Consider the following 21,147-nt stretch of genomic DNA (forward strand, 5'->3'; position numbering starts at 1 on the left):
GTCCTGGAACTAGCTCTTGTAGACCAGGCTGGTCTCAAACTCACAGAGATCCGCCTGCCTCTGCCTCCCAAGTGCTGGGATTAAAGGTGTGCGCCACCACCGCCTGGCAGTTTTAATGTTTTTATAAGAGCATATTTCACCAAGAGGTAGTGAGATGATATTCACTGAAAGTGTGTTTTGTTAAAAAGAATCATCCGTTAGGGAAATATGGAAGAAATTAATTGAGAAGTGGGCAGAGACAGACATATGTATTCACACATAACACAGTGCTGGGGACCAAGTGTTCAACACATGAACCGGTGGGTGACATTTTGTATTCAAACTATAATAGTTTGTAAATGACAGTATCTACAGACATGGAGAGAGGTATTTACCCAAAATTAGATGCTAGAAGACTGCCAAGACTTCAGAGAAGAGCAATACAGATCAGATTTTGTCTTCTAAAAGTACTAAAGAGTTTAACCAGCCATCCAGCCATCCAAACAAACAAAACAGTGATCATCGACAAAGATCCACTGAGCAAATACTGCATGAGCCAGACAGCATGCAAAGTGTATGACTCTGATTTCATTGAGGTCTCACAATTCCATGAAGTATAGGTATCATTTTTGTCCTCTTTTTATCCAAGGAAGCTTAGAGGTTAAGTTACTTCCCGACACAGTACTGCCACTGAGGTAGAGCCTGAACTCAGGTCTGTATCAGTCCCTGACTTCAGAGCCCGGTACTTAGCAGCCATTGTAGTGCAGTGTTCAGAGCAAATAAAAGAAAACACAAGGAGCAGGAATGAATTAAGTATGGCTGGCTTTATGCCCAGTAGAGTGCTGGTCTAGCAAGTACCAGGTCCTGGGTTTGAGCCGTAGTGTTACATAAACTGGGTGAGGTAGCCCACACCTATAAACACAGCACACAGGAGGGGGAGGCAATGATGAATCAGAAATTCAAGATCATCTTTGGCTGTGTAGCAAGTTCAGTGCAACAGGCTCCATGGGGCCATCTCAAAATTTAAAATAAAAATATAACTTAGTTTGGGTTTTTATTGCTGTGAAAAGAGACCATGACCACAGCAACTCTTACAAAGAAAACATTTAATTGAGGGGCTCGCTTACAGTTTCAGAGGTTCAGTCCATTGTCATCATGACGGAGCATGGCAGTGTGTAGGCAGATGTGGTGCTGGAGCTGTGAGTGCTACATCTTGTAGGCAGCAGGAAGGTGACTGAAAGTCACACCGGGGAAGCTTGAGCAAGGGAGACCTCAGAGCCCACCCCCACGGCAACAAGACCATGCCTTCTAATAGTGTCACTTCCTTTGGGGGCCATTTTCTTTCAAACCAGCACAAAATAATTCTAGTAGACATCTAATCTTCTGGTTTTTAAACAGCTAATGGACATCGTATGACAGACTCTTATCACATCACAAAGCCTTTGTCTTAATCTATTTAGTGTTATGAAAAAAATCTAAAGCTAGTTACTTTTTTTTTTCTTTTGCAGTTTGAGCACATAGCACTGGTATCTGATTGACTTCAGGGAGGGCTTTGTGGTAAATGGCGTTGTAAGCAGTAGAGTGTGTGTGATTGATTGCTGAGCTGTGCTCTTAGAACAGTGCTCCAAAGATTCTGGATTCATTTAAGCAATTTGCTCTCGTGGGCTCCTGTGAGGAAAAAAATTCTTTCTCTTAGAGACCTAATTAAGCTCGCACCAGGCTGTATCTCCTAACGGTTCGACCATCGTTCAGCAGGCCTCCACCAGGGTCCAGGCTTGAGCAAGCACTTTGCAGACCGCATTAAAGCAGTGCATCGTTAATGCACATGAGCCATGAGATTCTGGGCAGAACTGTCCAGGGCAGGTGCCGTTGCTGCTCACCCCTGTAGCCGGCGTTGGGGCACAGAGAGGCGAGGTGAGCCATTCAGATCCCAGAGCTAGGAAACAGTGAAGTCAGCACTCGAGTGTAAACATTTGGACTTCGGGATTTACATCTGGAGCGCTTCATTGCACAGTGGAACAAGACAGTTCTCATGAGCACAGAACGTAATTGGAAAAGTCCAGATGTCATGTGTTAGAGAAGCTAGACCTGGAGCCCAGCGCTTGTGACAGGTATACCACCGGGAGCCCAGCATGTGTGACATGTACAACTACAATGTAATTGCTCACATCTTAAGACCCAGTATTAGAACCCCAGGTATTCTAGCTCACAGGAACACTCTGGAGTCACGATTAATCATCTGTGAGTAGCTTTGGATCAGTGTGGAGGCTTAAACACCCGTACACAAAGGAGATAGTTTGACCTGCTATTAATTCTGTCCTTTGTATATAAGTTTTTTTTTTTTTCTGTACCATCATTTTATTGCCCGGGTGAAACTGGGAGTTTTCAGTGAATATCTTACCACAGCATTTGGTATCCAGCATCTGATCTCCTCGTTTCCTCTGAAAGAGCATTGATCCTCAGTTGCCCAGCTACAGACTTCAGAGTCCAAAACCAGACACCAGACAGCTTTGTGTAGATCCTATGCTCCTTTTCTACCAGTTTGTTGTCACTCCCGTAAATAATCTCCACATGTATGTATAAGTGTATGTAGTGTACACGTGTGTACATACTTCATACCCCGTGTTTATTAGTAGTTGTAGGTAAAGATTTAGTGATGAGCCTGTCAGAGATGGCACCAAGAATCAATACTGAAAGCGACCTAGATTCCGAAGATCTAGCTAGATAGGCATTTAAAACTATTTTTTTAAAATTAATATATATTCACCCCAGTACCCTCCTAACTACCCTGCCCCTCCTGTTGAGTTTCTTCTCCTAGCCAGTTCTCACTCTGTTTTCATGTGACCCACAGAGTAAGGGTTGCTCTCATCTGCATAGGTGGGGGGTCAGTTACTGGAGGGAATGCCTCCCCCTCTCTTAGCAACATAAACTGCTGATAGCCCTCAGCAATGTGTGTGTCCTTGTCTGTGAAGAAGTTCAGAAGGGTTCAGTCTGTTCAGTCCCCGGTAGGGCCCATGACCTCCTGAGCCGTGGGCTCCTGACCAGGTTTACAGCATCGGAAGTGACTTTCCTCCTCTGAGCAAGCCTGGCATCTAATGAGAAAGCAACTGGGTAATCCCTTCCAGTCACAGCACACAGGGTGCACACCGATAAGACCAAAACACCCTTTTCTGTCTTCTGGCTCCCAAGTTCTTCCTGTCTCTTCTTCATGGTGCCCACTGAGCCTCGAAGGTGATGATGGAGATGCCTCACCTTGGGCTGGGTACTCACTTGCTCTCAGCATTGGTCAGTTAGGAGTCTCTGTGTTAACTACGGTCTGCTGCATGGGCAAGCTTCTCTGCCACGGCTGAGGTGAGAGCAGCACGTGTAAGAGGACCACTGTGCATGTATGGATGACCTTTGGACTTGTCTGTATACACAGTGTCCTATAGGGCTGTCACATGTGGCCTTGTGGACTTGTCTGCAGCACACAGCGTCCTAGAGGACTGAGTGGGGCGAGATCAGGAGAAGGTGTGGAATGTGGTGAAAGATTTCATGTAACTCTTGAGTTGCAAGAGCCTGACTGAGCCCCAAGGATATTCAGTTCAAGGCTATCTCTTATTGCTTCGTGATTTTTGAGGCCAGTCTGGTGTCTAGAAGATGAGAGGGGGAAAAGTAGGAGCTCGCACATTTTAGTGTGAGATGAAGCCCTGCTGGTGAAATAGGTCTTGGATGAATGCCTTTCGATTGTTAGATGTATTCAAATAAAGGGAGGATGACTTCTGACTAGGAGGGACATTGTCTTTTTAATTTTTATTTCATATTACATTTTCATACATGTACCTGTATGTATTATGTTTTCATTCTGTTCACCCTACTGCCATATCTTGTTTCCTCTTTCTTCTGCTCATCCCTTCTTTCTCCCCATCCCCTTCTACTTGCATGCCCTGTCTCTTGTCTTTTCTTTCTTTAACTTTAGATCTTCGAAGAGGAGTAGAGCCTGTAAACCCCTCCCCGCATCAGAGAGTAAACTGCCCATAAACCTGCAGGAAGAGGAAGACCCTCTCCTATGCTTGGACAGAATGTCGATGGGCCAATCTTGTGTAGGTCTTGTGTAGGTAGTAGCAGCCGTGGAGAGCTCACGAGAACAGTGGCCATGCCATGCTTAGAAGATAATGGCCCATGACACCCCCGCTTTCCTCTGGCCCTCACATTCTTCCTGAGCCTCTTCTGTGATGAGCTTGGGAGCAGGTGGTGTAGATACTCCATTCAGGACTGAGTGACATCACTTAGGTAAACTAAGAGTATCTGCAGTAACCACCACCTATCTCTTACCAGGCCCAAGAGCAGCAGGAGCTTTGGCATCAGTGTGACTATGTAGAAGGAAGTTGACAGGTGGGCACACCATGCCCAGTTAGCCGAACAGCAGAAGTGACTTCCTCACTAGGAGCAGACTCCTGCCAGATATGAATTCCCTCTTCTAGAGCAGGCCTCAACTCCACTAGAAAAAAGCTGCTTTTCCCCGTAATCGCACCAGTGGGCACACCGTGACTGGCTGGCCCTAGTGTAACCATTGATGACCATTGATAACCATTGATGACCTAGTGAGACCATTGATGACAGTTCTCCCCAGCAGCCTGCCATAGCACGTTCTAGCACCATGAAATGCCAACAAGGAGGGAGCTTCCAGCTCAGTTTCAGCTTTGTTTGTTGTGTTGTCCTGGACCAAAGCACCTGGGAGTTTTGTACAGTAAGGTCTTCCTTCTAGTTCCCAAGGGCAATCGACAGCAGTAGCCATAGTCTCTGTTGTTTTGGGGGACCCACCAGGCCATTCTGGCCAATGACCCATAAGAGGAAGCTTGCCCCTAGCATTGAGATTCTTCATTCCTTCCTTCCTTGCTTCCTGTCTGTGACTGTGTCGTCTATGTCTGCTTCTGCTTTGTCTTGTGCGTGTGCACATGTGTGAGTGTGTGCATGTGGAAGCTAGAGACGGATACTGGGGGTCCTCCTCAGTTGTTCTCCACCTTAGTGGAGAGGAGACAGGGCCTCTCGCTGAGCCCAGAGGAGACCGACTGGGTAGCAGTCCCCGGGGTTTCTCATGTCATCTCTCTGGTGTGCTGGGTTACACATATGTTGCCCTGCCCAGCTTTTACGTGGGTGCTGGGCATTGGACTCAGTTCTCATGCTTGCATGGCAAACATTTTGCCAGTTTAGCCATCTCTCCAGACCCCTGGGATTTTTATATGATAGCTTTATGTTCTGAGACTGGCTTTCTCCCTCTGTTCACGGGACTTAGTCTTTTAAAAAAGACTTCCTTTGCTGGGTGATCATTTGAGTTAGTGTCTAGTCTAGGTTTGCTATACTTTAGTCTTTAATCCCACTGCTTAGCAATACGAGGCAGAAAAATCATAGGTGTAAGACCAGCCTGCGTTACTGAGTGAGACCTTGCCTCAAGAAAAACAAATTTTAAAGATAAAGCTATTATTGAAAACAGAAAAACTAACCCAACGAGTTAAAATGTCAGTAGTGCTAATTGCGTTCTGCCAGCAGGTGGCGCTTCATGCCTGCTGTCAGCAACCTCACTTTTCTTTCAGAGTCAGTATACAATGTTCAGGTTTCTACCTTCCTCTGCCTGCCATTGGAATTTTGAAGGGGTTCTATTGAACCTGCAGACACTTTTAGTATTGTAATATAGCCATCTCCATAATATTAATCCTGCCAGCTCTGGATCATGGCAGACTTCTTCAGTGCCTGGTGTCTCGTTCAGTTACATTGTGCATGCGCTTACCTCTGTGGCTGTGTTTCTTCCTCTCTTCTTCAATGGTAGATGAAGCAATTTTATTATTTTATTATCTTTCTCAGCAAATTTGTTATTGGTATGAGTAAAAACTGGTCTTGTGCTTTGATTTTGTCTCCTGAAACTTTGTTGAAAATATCATCTGATCTAGCAGTTTTTCTGGTGGAGTTCATGAGATCCTTCAGGTACATCCAAACAAGGACAGTCTGACTTTTCCCTTTCACATGTGTGTTCATCAGGGAGATTGTCTATTGTGTTTTGTTGTGTTTGTGTGTATGACCTGTATGTTCTTGTCTTGTTTTGCTATTGGAAATACCTGCTTCTTAGGATGATGTTTTTCTTAGAATACCATTGGTTAATAAAGAAGCTACTTTGGGCCTATTGCAGCACAGAATAGGGCAAGGTGGGAATTCCAAGTAGATAGAGGAGGAGAGAGTGGGCGGAGTCAGGGAGACCCCATGTAGCTGCCTGAGGAGAAAGATGCTTGCGAGGCAGTACTGGTAAACCACGAACCTCGTGATAAAATATAAAATAATAGAATTGGATTAATTTAAGATGTAAGAGCTAGCTAGAAATATGCTTAAGCTATCGACCAAACAGTATTGCAATTAATATAGTTTCTATGTGATTATTTCGGGTCTGGGCAGCCAGGAAATGAATGAGCAGTCTCCGCCTACAATTGTTGATGTAGATTTTGCGATGTCCTAAGGTTTTGTTGGTGGTTCTGTTTGGGTGAACCAATGGCAGATCTCACTGGTTTGCTGGTGAATTGACTCCAGCCTTGTCGTGTTCTGTTACCTGTTTTCTTGGGAAATACACTCTCTCCTGGGTCCTTGTGGGCAGAATAATCTTCTTCTGCATAGAGTATCCCTTAAGAATTTTCTACGTTGTTGGCTCTGTTGTCATGAACTGCCTCAGTTTGTTCTGGAAACACTCATTTCTCCATCGGTTTTAAGAGAGAGCTTGGCTTTATGGAATGAACTTGGTTGGCAGTTACTTTTCAGTGCTTAGAATCGACAGGATCCATGTTTTCCTGGCTTTTGGTGTCGGTGACAGATCTGATAGTGTTGCTGCCTTTGTGTGTGGTTGGAAGTTTTTCGTTTATAACTTTTAGTATTATTTCTCAGCTTTGCATTTTTGACATGTTGCTATGACATGCCGTGACTAGGTTCTTCTGTGGTCACATCTAAATGTCTTTGGGTTTGGATGTTTTCCCCTAGGTCTGGGAAGTCTTTACTACTTTTTCACGTTGTGTTTGTATATGCCTTAAGACTTCATCTCATCACCTTCTGCCTCAGTGGGTCTTGAACATTTTGCAGAGTTCTTGGAAGCCTGGGTTGTGATTATTAATTGCCTTTTCTTTTTATACATCTCTATGTGTTGTTTTCTTGACGTTGCCCCCATACCTGGAATTCATTTTCTGCTTGATCATGTCTCTGGTAATATTTTCTGCTGTTTAGTTGAGTTTGGTTTTGTTGGTTTTGAGACATGATCTCACTATGTAGTTCTGGCTGTCCTGAAACTTGCTCTATGAACCAGGATGGCTTGAATTCATAGAGTTCCATCTGCCTCTGCCTCCTGAGTGCTAGGGTTAAAGGTGTGTACCACCACCTTGAGTTTTTTAACAGTAAATTTTAATTTTTTACTGTTTTTTTTAATATTTATTTATTTAGTATCCAATGTTCTGTCTGTATGCCTACAGACCAGAAGAGGGCACCAGATCTCATTACAGATGGTTGTGAGCCACCATGTGGTTGCTGGGAATTGAACTCAGGACCTTTGGAAGAGCAGGCAATGCTCTTAACCACTGAGCCATCTCTCCAGCCCCAATTTTTTACTGTTTTATACATATAATTTATTTTGATGATACTTACCCCATCCCTCTCCTGTCTCCTTCTGCAACCCCGTTTCTTCCTACTATACCCTTGCTTGTTTGATTTTGAATAGCCCACTGAGTTTAATCAGGGCTGTTTGCACAGGCCTGGGTGTAGGGCATTTACTGGATTGTGGGGATGTACTACAGCCCACAGCCATAAGCTGCCAACAGGGCCTGAGATAAGGGTGGGACCTAATAGTCCTCCCCATCCATACAGAAATGTTCCAATTTGTATATAAAGTTTTTAATGCAGGTTCTTCTGTGTGTTTTATTCTTTGATTTCCCAAATTTCTCTTTGGTTCTTTTTAAGCATCTCACTTTTCCTGATGAAATTTCATTGTTTCAAATTTTTTCTTCAAAGTTTCTTCCTTTTTTTTTTTTTTTAATATTTTATGTGCATGGGTGTTTTGCCTGCATGGATGTCTGTGTACCACGTGCACGAAGTACCCAAAGAAGCCAAAAGAGGGTGTCAGATCCCTTAGAGCTGGGGTTACAGATGATTTTGAGCCACCATGTGGGTGCTTAGAATTGGACCCAGGTCCTCTGCAAGAGCAGCCAGTGCTCTCAGCTGCAAAGCCATCTCTCCAGTCTCGTTACCCATGCTTTTATTTATATTGGTATCATTCTTGTCTTGATTCTAAATTAATTTTATAACTTACTTTCTTAGTATGAATTGATACTGTTTTATTCGTCTGCTTAGTAGCCTCCTATTTTTAGCTTTTCAGTCATCTCATTATCTTTTAGTTCTGCGAAATTGTCAGCCTATGGATGTGCCCCATTTATTTGTTTGTTTGTCTATTTTTTATTTTTGTGTGTGTTCTTTTTTGAGTATCTGTTGGATGTATGTATCTTCTGATTTATAATTTCTCTCTTTTCCTACTGTCTTTTTTTTTTTTTTAACATAAGTCATCCTGGTGAATTGTCCTCTTGGATTTTTGTTCGGGGAAAATCCAGGTGCAATAACACACGCCCTGGCTCGGTTGCAGTGTTATCGCAGGAGAACACACTTGTCACTTGTGTACCCTATGAAGTTCAAGACAGCAGCATTAGGGTACTGGTTGGGGAGAATGCAGTTCTTTTAGGACGAAGGTACCAGTGTTCATGTAATAGTGTAAGGAAGGAATGGGAAAGTGTGATGAGAAGGACGTTAGAGAACACTGTACTTAGGAGCATTTTCAAGAAGGTCTGTGAGATCAGCATTCTAGAGCTGTGTCTTCAAATTGCTGATCTCTGGGTTTTATATTGAGAGGTCATTTCATTAAGGATGTAGCAAACATTGTTACCTCTGGCATTGGCTGTCACTGGGTAAATCAGGGTTAGCCTGAGGAGTTTGTGCTCTCCCAGATGGCAGGTTTACTTCCTGGCCTTTTATTTTTAGAACCACTGCATCTCCAAGTGTCATTTCGGGCCATTTCCCTCTTGTGTGTGGTGTGCTCTTTCAGGATGGAGATGCAAGTGTTTTTATTTCAGGAAACATTATTGAATTCCCTGTTGAGCTACTGGCTGCATCCCAGCACTTTTGCTTTCTTTCTTATTTGGGATTCCGGTCACGCACATACTGGTACTCCTTCTTTTTACTTTCTGCTTCCTCTTGCTCTTTTCCCCCTCTTCCTGCCTCTTTTATGTCCTCTGTCCCAAACACTGCAGCTGGCTCTCTCTGACACTAGGAAGACAAAGTCCTCAGTAGACACACCAGCGACTTCCCAGCCGTGGAATCATGCATGGGGTGTCTTAGTAATTCCCAGTGCTGATAAACAGAAGTGTGTGCCCCCCTTTTGTTTTTAAATCTGTATTGGTGGAGTAGAACTGAGGAGGGAAGGAAAATGCACCAATGTTACTTTCTAAGAACACTTTAAATGGAGTTCTCCTTTTCTTCTTTGCCTCTAATAGTTTTTAAAATAGATTCCAGAAACTGGAAAGTTTTAGGGTTTCACTGCAGGCATTGGCAGCCCCCAGTGGCACTCATTCTTGGCATATTATCTCATGAGGTGTTCAGATGTTTTATTTTCAGTACATCTTTAAGGGGGCTTTATGGGCAATGCTTACTCTTTCCTGGGGGAGCTTGGGAGCCCAGTTCTTTCACGTGGCCTACACGCACCTTTTCCCAAAACCACTACGCTAATTTCTCAGCCTGGGCATTCCCATTCTAAGGAGGGAGTGACAGTCTGTTACCAGGGTCTTAGTGACAGTCTCAGAGTACAGTTTATCCCACCTGGCGATAACTCAGTGGCTAAGAGCGCTGCCTGCTCTTCCAAAGATCCTGAGTTTAATTCCCAGCAGCCACATGGTGGCTCACAGCCATCTGTGATGAGATCTGGTGCCCTCTTGAGGAAGAGACCTGGTCAGTCGTGCTCATCAACTTAGACCGTGAAACCCAACTGGACAAGTTCAACAGAACCGCCATACATGGGCTGCCATGCCTGCTGCAGCATTGCCAGGGCATAGATTTCATCATTTCAACCTTGAGGCACACCTCCCTGCTCATCTCCCTGGGCCAGGAGCTAGGTTTTCACCTTCAAATTTCCTTCTATTGAGGATGCAGGGTAGTTAAGAATCCCAGTTTTAGGTTCCTCTGCTCACTCTAAGCTTCTTCATGGCATTGGAACACAGGCTCCTCTGTGACCAGCAGACCTACAGTGCCACCTGGTTGACTTCTGGTGCCTCGCTTTGCTTCTCAGTCCTCTGTCGAAAGCTACTAAGTGCCAGTCTCAGCACTCCCTCAGGGTTCAGAACAGGACTTCTACCACCAGTGAAGACTGGCTTGGGAACGGGATCTGAGGGGTAGAACTAGCTGACCGACTCAGGCATGTTTACCTACATGCTTCTGTATTCCTTGGGGGAGATGAGCATAAGGGCATAGGGCATAAGGGCATAGGGAATAAGGTCATAGGGCATAGGGCACAAGGGCATAGGGCACAAGGGCATAGGACATAAGGGCATAGGGTATAAGGCATAAGGGTATAGGGCATAGGGCACAAGGGCATAGGGCATAGGGCATAAGGCCTTAGACATAAGGGCAGAGCATAAGGGTAAAGGCTTCAGGCATAGGGCATCGGGGTAAAAAAGGGATTAGGGCAAAGCATGAAGCACAAGGGTAAAAAGAAGGAGGTAATCTGTCTCCACAAAGCTTTCGGGTTACATAGGCACACAGACAAGCTAACAATCCCATAGGCGGCAACAGTAGTATCAAGTGTGCATTTTCACAGACCTGGCAAGGAGGTGCTTTACAGTTCAGAGCAGGCGTGGCTGTGAAGTTCCCCTGTGGCGGGAACACAGCTACAGTGGTAGCTACACTTACCTGTGGGCTTGACTTGCATTAGCATCCAGCTGGTTGAGTTAAAAGGAATCTCTTCTGGGGACCTTGCTCCAGCAGGGTGCCCAGGTGAGAATTTTTCTCTATGAAGCTAGCTTTTTCCTGTATAAACAGTTAATTTCCTGGGTTATGATCCTATGTTAGTTAAAACCAAGATAAAGGGTAAAGACAGAATATTAGTACCTGTTAAGTCAGAGCAGAAGACCAGTAGATTACACCTTATTACCTCTGTACAAGGCTTCTTTCTTATCAGTGACTACTGTCAATAAAGAAAGTGTGTGTGTAGATTTTGGCTACGAGAGCAAGGACTTGACTGAATCCTTTTTATACCATGGCTTCATGGTGTGGGGGAGGTATCCAGTTGTCCTACAGGAAAAGTCAGGTTGGGACACTATAGAAGGGAGAAATGCCATGATTTCACAGGATTTCTACAGAATGGACAGTGACTTATCCAAAGGGCAGGTGCGTCCGCAGCGCTGCACAAAAGGGTTCTCCAGGTGGAGTGTGTGTCTTTACTTCCTGCGGATTAGTCCAGTACATCTGTCAGCTGCACATTGACTGTATAACCCTCGTGGGCTCCCACATCCGTCCACTTCAGACCCATTTGTTTTTTCTTTTGTGAGAGCCCGGCTATGTATTTTACTTATTTATGTAATTTTAAAAGATGTATTATGACTTATGTATTACACACACCCAGACACAAATACATGGATGTGTGTGTGTGTGTGTGTGTGTGTGTGTGTGTGTGTCTGTGAGTGAGTGTAGGTGCACATGGAAGTGGAAGTGTTGGATCCTTTGGAACTATTACAGGAAGTTTTCAGGCCAGCTAATGTGTGTACTAGGGCCCAACTTGGGTCCTTAACTGCTGAGAGATTTCTAACCCTTAGAAGGGTATTTTTTTTTTAAACCCAACAACTTTATTTCATGCACATTGGTATAACGATGTCAGATTCTCTTAAACTGGAGTTACAGACAGCTGCCAGCTGCCATGTGGGTGCTGGGAATTGAACCCTGGTCCTCTGGAGGAGCAGTCAGTGCTCTTAACCACTGAGCCATCTCACCAGCCTCCTTATCAGTATATTTAAAATACCTCCCCACCCCCAGCATTCCTAAGTAGTCCCACCCAGTTATCTAGCCTGCAGTATTCTCTTCCAGAACATTGAGATCCTATGTAGCTCTAATGCTTAGTGATTCTGGGAGTTTAATTCCTGGTTTTAAACCTCACATAGGTGTATGTGTGGGCATTTAGGTACTGTGGCACAAGTCTGGACATCAGACGACAACCTGAAGGAGTCAGGCCCCTCATTCCACCATGTATGTGGGTTTGAGCCAGGACGGTAGGCTGGGTGACAAGTGCTTTTACTGACGAGCCATCTGACCAGCCCACAGGTCCTATTTGTGAAGAGTCTAAATAAAGTTATAAATCTGGTCCTGAGGGATATTGACAAGGAATGGGGATAGGCCAAGGACAGCCCTGTGATCACATCAGGATTGCAGGCTCTTTTCAAATCTTCCCTCTGGCAAGAAGGCTCCCTCCCACCCCCGCTGTGACCTGTGTCCAGTGTGTACTGTGTTCTGTGCGGTCTGCTAGCTCTGATGGGACTGCTTTTCTGCCTGGTTCTAGGTCTCTTGGATGTAGGTGTCCTGTACTGAGGATGAGAGACGACAGCAAGCCCAGACTGTTAGTTTCCAGCCGTAATGAGCTGCTATTTGAAAAATGCCACAATTATGAGTCGCCACCCACTTTATATGAGGCCATACATGATGAACTCTGAAATATAAAACTGAGAAGTTAAATCAACTATAAAGTTAGTTTAGAATATAAGCAAAAACATAGGTAAATTTAAGTCACTTGAAGCACCATCAATACTAAATATATTTTCAATTTGATGTCTGTTATTTATTTTAATGTCATTGTAAACTATAAGCTTGTACTTAATAATGCTATAAATAGAAACTTTTACTATTTTCTCATGTTTATATCAAATTTAATTCAACTTCTTGCTGCTTTCCCCTCTTGCCCACTGCTGCCCTCTCCTTCTGTTACATAGCTACAGTAAATACCCCAAAATGGATTTAAACATTTTTTGGCCAGGGGGCTGGAGATGACTCAGTAGTTAAAGGGCACTGGCTGCTCTTCCAGAGGACCTGGTTTTGATTCCCCAAACCCACATGGCCGTTCACACGCGTCTGTAACTTCAGTGGATCCGATGCTTTCTTCTGGCCTCTGTGGGCTGCATGCCTGTTGTGAACAGATAGGCACACAGGCAAAACTTCCATGAATATAAAACAAAAATAAAGTCTTTAAAAAAAGAAACAAAACCTCCTACCCTCGAATTTTGGGTGCAGGTTTGCTTGTGGACTTCCGGTCCAAAGTTGTATCATCCCAGGAGTCTCCCAGCACCTAACACCGACCTTTGCTTCTCCAGTGGCTGTGGGTCGGGGAGCTGATGCCGTTTTATGTTATCTTCCAGGACACAGTGCCCGTCATAGTGGACTACTGCCTTCTGCTTCAACGAAAGTGAGTACCCATTGCCCATCAGCTTGAGTCTTTCCCGACCCAGGTAGTGTCTTGCTTAGGAATTCTATAGATTTAACTAGAATTTTTCTTAATTTGCACAACTTCATTCTCTCATTTTCAGACCCTTCATACGATGAACTTTTCCCAAGCAGAAGCTTGTGGTTTATCATCTGTGCTCGTGTGCGGCCGAAACAGAAGGGAAGGCATCACATGGGGTGATGCAACTTATTTAATTTTTTTAAAACAATCTTTTTCTCATTTTACATAGCTAATTAGGTTCCCATTCCCACTCCACTCCCCCCACTTTGCCCCCACCCCAGCCCCCCATCCACTTTTCAGAGAGGGTAAGGCTTCCCAAGGGGAGTCAACAAAGTCTTTGAGGCAGAATCACTTTGAGGCAGAATCGAGGCCCTCCCCCCTTATCTAGGCTGAGCAAGGAATCCCTCCAAAGAGAATGGGCTCCTAGATGCCAGCTCAAACTCTAGGGATAGATCCTGGCCCCATTGCCAGTGCCCCTATAGACTGCCCAAGCCGTCCAACTGATGCCCACATCCAGTGGGCCTAGTTTGGTCCTATGCAGGTTCTCCTGCTATCTGTCCAGGGTCAGCTGTCTCGGTGGGTATCACCATCATGGTCTTTCCCCCTTTGCTCATATTATCACTCCTCCCTCTCTTGGACTGGAAGCTCAGCCCAGCGCTTAGCTGTGGATCTCTGCAGGGTGATACAATCCTTAAGGGCTGTCTGTCACTCACCGCAGTATTTCATGTCTTTCAAAAGAGGCTAGGTTCATTTTGCTAATTTACTTTTTTTTTCAGAGCCTTTTTATTTAACAACAAAGTCAGAGTAAAACTCTGGATTAGATTTTTTTTTTTAGGTTTAAGAATTAACTTTATTAATTTCCACCATGAGCCAGTTCATAGTCTTCAACACTCATTGTAATGGCCACGCTCCTAGGTCCTTCGCATCAGTGTCTCTAACTGTAGCACCTTGTGAAGGTGTACGGCAATGGGCTGAGCTTATCTCTTCTATTTTATAGACGTTGTTCCACGGTAGCAAGTGACTAAGAGACTTGTCCGCTTCACACAGGCACTGTTGGGGCAAAGATGGGGTTCTCAGCGCAGGAGTCTAGCTCCTGTGCTCTTTGTCTTAGCTGGTAGCTAAGACCACTTGCTAAGGCTAAAGGTCATGTGTGAGTATATAATTCATGCACAGCTATAACCCTACCAGCATTCATGTGACTTATGAATATACACATCTGTTGGGAACCAGATTCCTGTGGAAGTGGAAGTGAAGGCTATTTTGAGACAGTTGTTTGCTGTGTCTGATTTTGACTGAGTTGTAGAAAACCCTAGCTCCTGTGCCCTCATGGCTTAAATTGACCCCAGTGTTTTAGCTGTCGTCAGTGACACATACTGTGCCCGCAGCAGAGATATTGTTGACAGTGTTGTATTGTACATTTTCCTCCTTATGAGTCAGTGTTGAGTGAGAAGTTTCTTCAGGTGTGAAGACCTGAGGAGTCTCAGTGCCATGACGCTCTTTGGGCCCTCTACGTCCTCCTTTCCTGACTTAGTGTTATTTTTACCCCATTTTCACACTCAGTTTCTTGCTAGTTATGTTTCTAATTTTTAAACAACCTTAGTAGTTTTAGGTTTATATATTTTGATTCCTTTAACTCTCATACTTCAGAGAGGCAATGCTAGCCTCATTTCCGGAGCAGGAAGCGTAGGTAAAGAGGCTTCCTAATGGTGTTAGATACTGCGGTCGGCCTGACTCTTCACATTGAGAGTGTTCTGATCATAGAAGGACATGCATCTCATATAAATAAGCATGGCCTAGTGCACAGTGGCTCTTTAATACTTGACGATTGAATGACAGAGGTGACTTGTGCTCACTGTCTGGAATTCTGAGTGCTCTCATAGAGACACGAAGTTAAAATGACCCCAACAGATGTAAAATGAAGGACAAGATGGGGTAAAAAGTTTGCCAGAAACATTTCGTGTTACTCCCAAAAGTGTTTTGTAGATAAACATTTCTTATATGTATGATTTGAAAAGAAAATATTCTCCAATCTGTCAGCTAGCCTGAGATCAGGGATTTCCCATTAAACCAGAACATGTTAAGAAAAGCCATTCCCCTTCTCACGTTAGAATCCCATTATTACCCCTGGTTCCCACCAACCCCTCTCCAGCAGCTTTCTTTCTGATACCTCAGCATGTTTTCCTCTGGGCTGTGCCAGGGTAAATACAGTGTTTGTCACTGGGAGTCTCACAGAGGAATACCCAAGTCATGGTATAATCTGGTATACAGAGGAATGTCTGGTCCTTTCGCAGCCCTCCCTCCGTCCTCCTTGGCTCACGTGCACAGGTCCTCGTTGTCTGGTCTGATAGAAATGCTAGTTTCCCGAGTCTCAAAACTAGACTCTCTCCATCTAGCTTTTGCTGGGTGAGGGTCCCACGTGTCTTTGTTTCCTTTCTTTCCTGGTCTGGTCCTGGCCTGCTTTTTAAGGTCCAGCAACCGCAGGAGGGCCAGGGCAGCATCACCACTGTGGCTCAAAGGCCTGAGGCTGAGCTGTTCTAGATTTAGCTTCTTCCCATCTGGCTTTCTTTTCAGTTGGACTACGATCCTGTCTAGTCCCGGGCTTAGGGGAAGGATAGAATAAGCTGTTTGATCAGCATTGATTCTTTATTCCTAAGCCATCTATCTGGAAGGTTCCTTCCATTTCAGACATGGTAATTAGAGCGTTAGAGGTGACAATGTAGTGTTCAATCTGTACTACATGCTGGAGGAGATGCCACAGATACTCAAGTATTAGAGGTATTAGCATTAGAGGTGACTATGTAGTGTTAAATCTGTGCTAAATGCTGGAGGTTTTGTAACATTTTAGAGATGCCACAGATAATCAGTCACAGTGGTAGGTAGTTTAGGCTTGCTAGAGCAGAGGGAGAGTGTGTCACTTCCCATCTCGGTAAACTGGTATTCTCTGAGAAGGACTCATGCCATTGAGATTCCCCCTAGGAGCAAATTGTGTACAATGCAAGTATCATTTTATTAGACTTAATGTCAGTTTTATCGCCCATGTGAAGTAATCATAATTGTAAAAATCATGTAAAGATGGGTGCAGTATTAGATTATATTTCAGTAGAGTGTAATGAAGCTGGGCACACTAGGCTTTCATCACTGTGGGTAGGATCCAAAGGGATTAAGCTCAATGACTCGATCGTATGGGAGCTGAGCCGGCAGTGCTTCAGGAAGCCCAGTGGACACACAGTAGTCCTTGGATATCGGCTCTGGCTCGGTGTACTTAGTGTGGATAATCGGCAAGTCTGTTTCTTTGACGATGCCCACTTCTCTTTCCTCTCAGAATTTGCAGGTATTATCAAATAAGTTCTTCACGTTAAAAAAAAAAGTTATAAAACTGGTAATGTGTAAGATGAGTTTAACTATTTTTTTCGTTTGCAGCAAAAGAAAAAAAGCTCTCTAAAGCATATCCGTTAATGTGAGTGTTAGTAAAAGTGAAGCCACTAGAACCTTATCTGTTATTCATAATGGACTCTGTTGTAGGAGGTGAAGCTGAAAATAGCACACAGCAGGCTGACGTTAGCCCTGTTGGAAATACGTCAGCACCCCAGAGAATAAAGACGAAGTGTAGAGACTGTGTGTACCTTCCTCTCATCTCCTTCCTAATGAGAAACTGTGTGTACCTTCCTCTCATCTCCCACCTGATGAGAAACTGTGTGTACCTTCCTCTCATCTCCTTCCTGATGAGAAACTGTGTGTACCTTCCTCTCATCTCCTCCCTGATGAGAAACTGTGTGTACCTTCCTCTCATCTCCCACCTGATGAGAAACTGTACCTTCCTCTCATCTCCTCCCTGATGAGAAACTGTGTGTACCTTCCTCTCATCTCCTCCCTGATGAGAAACTGTGTGTACCTTCCTCTCATCTCCTCCCTGATGAGAAACTGTGTGTACCTTCCTCTCATCTCCTCCCCGATGAGAAACTGTGTGTACCTTCCTCTCATCTCCTCCCCGATGAGAAACTGTGTGTACCTTCCTCTCATCTCCTCCCCGATGAGAAACTGTGTGTACCTTCCTCTCATCTCCTCCCCGATGAGAAACTGTGTGTACCTTCCTCTCATCTCCTCCCCGATGAGAAACTGTGTGTACCTTCCTCTCATCTCCTCCCTGATGAGAAACTGTGTGTACCTTCCTCTCATCTCCTCCCTGATGAGAAACTGTGTGTACCTTCCTCTCATCTCCTCCCTGATGAGAAACTGTGTGTACCTTCCTCTCATCTCCTCCCTGATGAGAAACTGTGTGTACCTTCCTCTCATCTCCTCCCTGATGAGAAACTGTGTGTACCTTCCTCTCATCTCCTCCCTGATGAGAAACTGTGTGTACCTTCCTCTCATCTCCTCCCTGATGAGAAACTGTGTGTACCTTCCTCTCATCTCCTCCCCGATGAGAAACTGTGTGTACCTTCCTCTCATCTCCTCCCCGATGAGAAACTGTGTGTACCTTCCTCTCATCTCCTCCCCGATGAGAAACTGTGTGTACCTTCCTCTCATCTCCTCCCCGATGAGAAACTGTGTGTACCTTCCTCTCATCTCCTCCCTGATGAGAAACTGTGTGTACCTTCCTCTCATCTCTTCCCTGATGAGAAACTGTGTGTACCTTCCTCTCATCTCCTCCCTGATGAGAAACTGTGTGTGCCTTTCATCTCCTTCCCGATGCTGAACAGATTTTCATGTTGTAGAATTCTGTTTCCTTTTTATTTGAGGTAGGGATGTGGATAGGCGTTCCTGAGCCTGGTCTTTCTTGCCCTCTGGTCCTAGCCCAGGTGGCCTAGCCTCAGTCTTGTCAACATTGTCCCTGCCTTCACACAGAGGTGTCTCTGCTGTTTGCTTAACTTGTGGTTTTCCTGGGGAAGTGAAGGATCAGAGGTGGAGATGAAGCTCATCTGTACCTCCCTGGGAATGTTTAGGTGCCGGAAACGGGAGCAGGACACATGGTCCTTTGACACTTTTCTTCCTCCATCGAGTCTTCCTGCTTAACCACCCACTGTCAGTGTTACTGCTGTCCGAAGCAGTTGCCCCACCATTGAACACAGGCTGTAGGCCAGAGAGCCGGGCTCGGATCCTCACTGGTATCTCCAGCGTGTTCTTCAGCAGGCAGCTGAACTTGGTCAGCTTCATTTGTTTTATACTTATTTATGGGGAGAACATGCTGCAGTGTGAGTGTGTAGGTGAGAGGAAAACTTGCAGAATTATTTCTCTCCTTCTACCCCATGGGGCCTGAGATCAGGTTGTCAGTCTTGGTGGCAAGCCCCCTTACTCACTGACTCATCTTGCTGGCCCTCTTTGTTTTGAGCCAGTTTTGTGTTTAGTCCAAGATGGCCTTGAACTGATAACCACCTGGCCTCAGCTCTCTGTGTGTTAGGATTACTGGAATGCATCACTGTGTTTGGCAACATTTTTTTTTTCTAAAAGAATTGTTGGGAAGGGTTGCTTTGTGCAGTATTGCAATGTAAAGTTCGATGCAAACATTGTTAATGTTTCTATTAAACTGATGTAAATTGAAGTTTGGAAAAGATGTGACATACTTAGACTAAATTTAACAAATAAATTTGGAATAAATAGATAAATAAAATTTGGAATGTTCCTAAAACTACTATTTTTTTCTTTCTGTTATAGGGATCTTTTATTTAGCCAAATGTACGACAAATTAAGTGAAAACTCAGTGGCAAAAGGAGTGTTTTTGGAGTGCCTTGAGCCATATATTTTAAGTGATAAATTGGTGGGAATTACACCTCAGGTCATGAAAGACTTGATTGTTCATTTCCAAGACAAAAAACTAATGGATAGTGTGGAAGCCCTCATTGTACACATGGACATCACCAGCCTAGACATTCAGCAGGTGAGTTGACAGTCTGCCCACTTGAGTAAGCACTGTTCCTTCATTGATCATGTTTACCTGATCAGTAGGCCTCGATCTGCCTTCCACAGACCCCAGTTATGTGGGGTTCAGGCAGCTGTGGCTGAGGATGTATGTGGGGTTCAGGCAGCTGTAGCTGAGGGTATGTGTGGGGTTCAGACAGCTGTGGCTGAGGGTGTATGTGGGGTTCATGCAGCTGTGGCTGAGGGTGTGTGGGGTTCAGGCAGCTGTGGCTGAGGATGTATGTGGGGTTCAGGCAGCTGTGGCTGAGGATGTATGTGGGGTTCAGGCAGCTGTGGCTGAGGGTATGTGTGGGGTTCATGCAGCTGTGGCTGAGGATGTATGTGGGGTTCAGGCAGCTGTGGCTGAGGGTATGTGTGGGGTTCAGGCAGCTGTGGCTGAGGGTGTATGTGGGGTTCATGCAGCTGTGGCTGAGGGTATGTGTGGGGTTCAGGCAGCTGTGGCTGAGGGTATGTGTGGGGTTCAGGCAGCTGTGGCTGAGGGTATGTGTGGGGTTCAGGCAGCTGTGGCTAAGGGTATGTGTGGGGTTCAGGCAGCTGTGGCTGAGGGTATGTGTGGGGTTCATGCAGCTGTGGCTGAGGATGTATGTGGGGTTCAGGCAACTGTGGCTGAGGGTGTATGTGGGTTCATGCAGCTGTGGCTGAGGGTATGTGTGGGGTTCAGGCAGCTGTGGCTGAGGGTGTGGGGGGGTTCAGGCAGCTGTGGCTGAGGGTGTGGGGGGGTTCAGGCAGCTGTGGCTGAGGATGTATGTGGGGTTCAGGCAGCTGTGGCTGAGGGTATGTGTGGGGTTCAGGCATCCGTGGCTGAGGATGTATGTGGGGTTCAGGCAGCTGTGGCTGAGGGTGTTATCTAGAGTTCAGGCATCCTGGTTGTCAAGTGTCTCTTCATAAAGCTTAAATTTAAGGAGAGAAGTTTGGCAGTGAGCAGAAAGATAAGTAAACAAACCAGAGATTATTTGAAAACAAATGCTACATTACAAATCAAACAGGACAGTATAGTAGAGATAGGCTGCCTGAGGTTGGCTAACTATAGAAAATCTTTCTGACTGATGGAAGGTATCGGAAAACTGAGATGGTGGTGCATATCTGTTATCCCAGGATTTGGGGTTGTGGAGGCAAAGCCAGGAGGATAGAGGTTCAAGTTATGGGCTACAGAGTAAGACCATAGCCAGTCTGGGATATGTAAGACTCTCTTTCAAAGAGAGAGAGAAAAAAGGCATTCAGACAGAGACAGAAGAAATCAATAACACATGCATTTTGGAGGAGAAGATCGTTTTAGGTAAAAACCATTGTAAAGGGAGAAGAGGTTCTGCCTTGAGTGTTAAAATGACAGGGGAAGAGGCAAGCAGGCCTGGAGCCTGGTGAAAAGAAGCAGAGCTCGCAGCACAAGGGAAAGTTGCCCATCGTGTTCTGAGTGCTGTACAGAAGTCATGAGGCTGTTTCAGCAGAACCACTGTGCTGTCAGGGATGGCAGTGTGCTGGAGGATAGCAGCTTGCTCTGATGTTTGTAAGACCATAAGTTGGCGTGAGGATGTGTGACTGAGGGAATGGGAGTCTGTGACGATGTTGTGTTATGGACAGGGTGAGCAGTGGTCACCTGGAGGTGGCTGGAGGACAAACGGCCCAAGTCTGAGAGGCAGGGTTAGGAGTCTTGTTTGCCGTTTGTCTTGTGATAGCTTCTAGACATCTTGTGAAGATACTAGGCAGCTGGGTGGGAGCAGAGGGGGCTA

The 21,147-nt window shown here is 45.2% G+C and overlaps 1 protein-coding gene across 4 annotated transcripts in view; it reads left to right on the forward strand.

The window, feature by feature from the left end:
* Vps8 (VPS8 subunit of CORVET complex) overlaps positions 1-21,147 on the forward strand; it is a 225,342-nt gene that overhangs the window by 67,649 nt on the left and 136,546 nt on the right. For all 4 annotated transcript variants that reach the window (XM_041678171.1, XM_041678173.1, XM_041678172.1 and 1 more), the window contains 2 exons: positions 13,419-13,465; positions 19,157-19,379. In XM_041678171.1, coding sequence (XP_041534105.1) covers positions 13,419-13,465; positions 19,157-19,379 — 270 coding nt within the window. The remainder of the gene's footprint in view (positions 1-13,418; positions 13,466-19,156; positions 19,380-21,147) is intronic.

Source organism: Microtus oregoni, unplaced genomic scaffold, assembly GCF_018167655.1.
Source record: "Microtus oregoni isolate MIOR12 unplaced genomic scaffold, Mior012 000029F_ref0000214, whole genome shotgun sequence".
Taxonomy (NCBI): Eukaryota; Metazoa; Chordata; class Mammalia; order Rodentia; family Cricetidae; genus Microtus; species Microtus oregoni.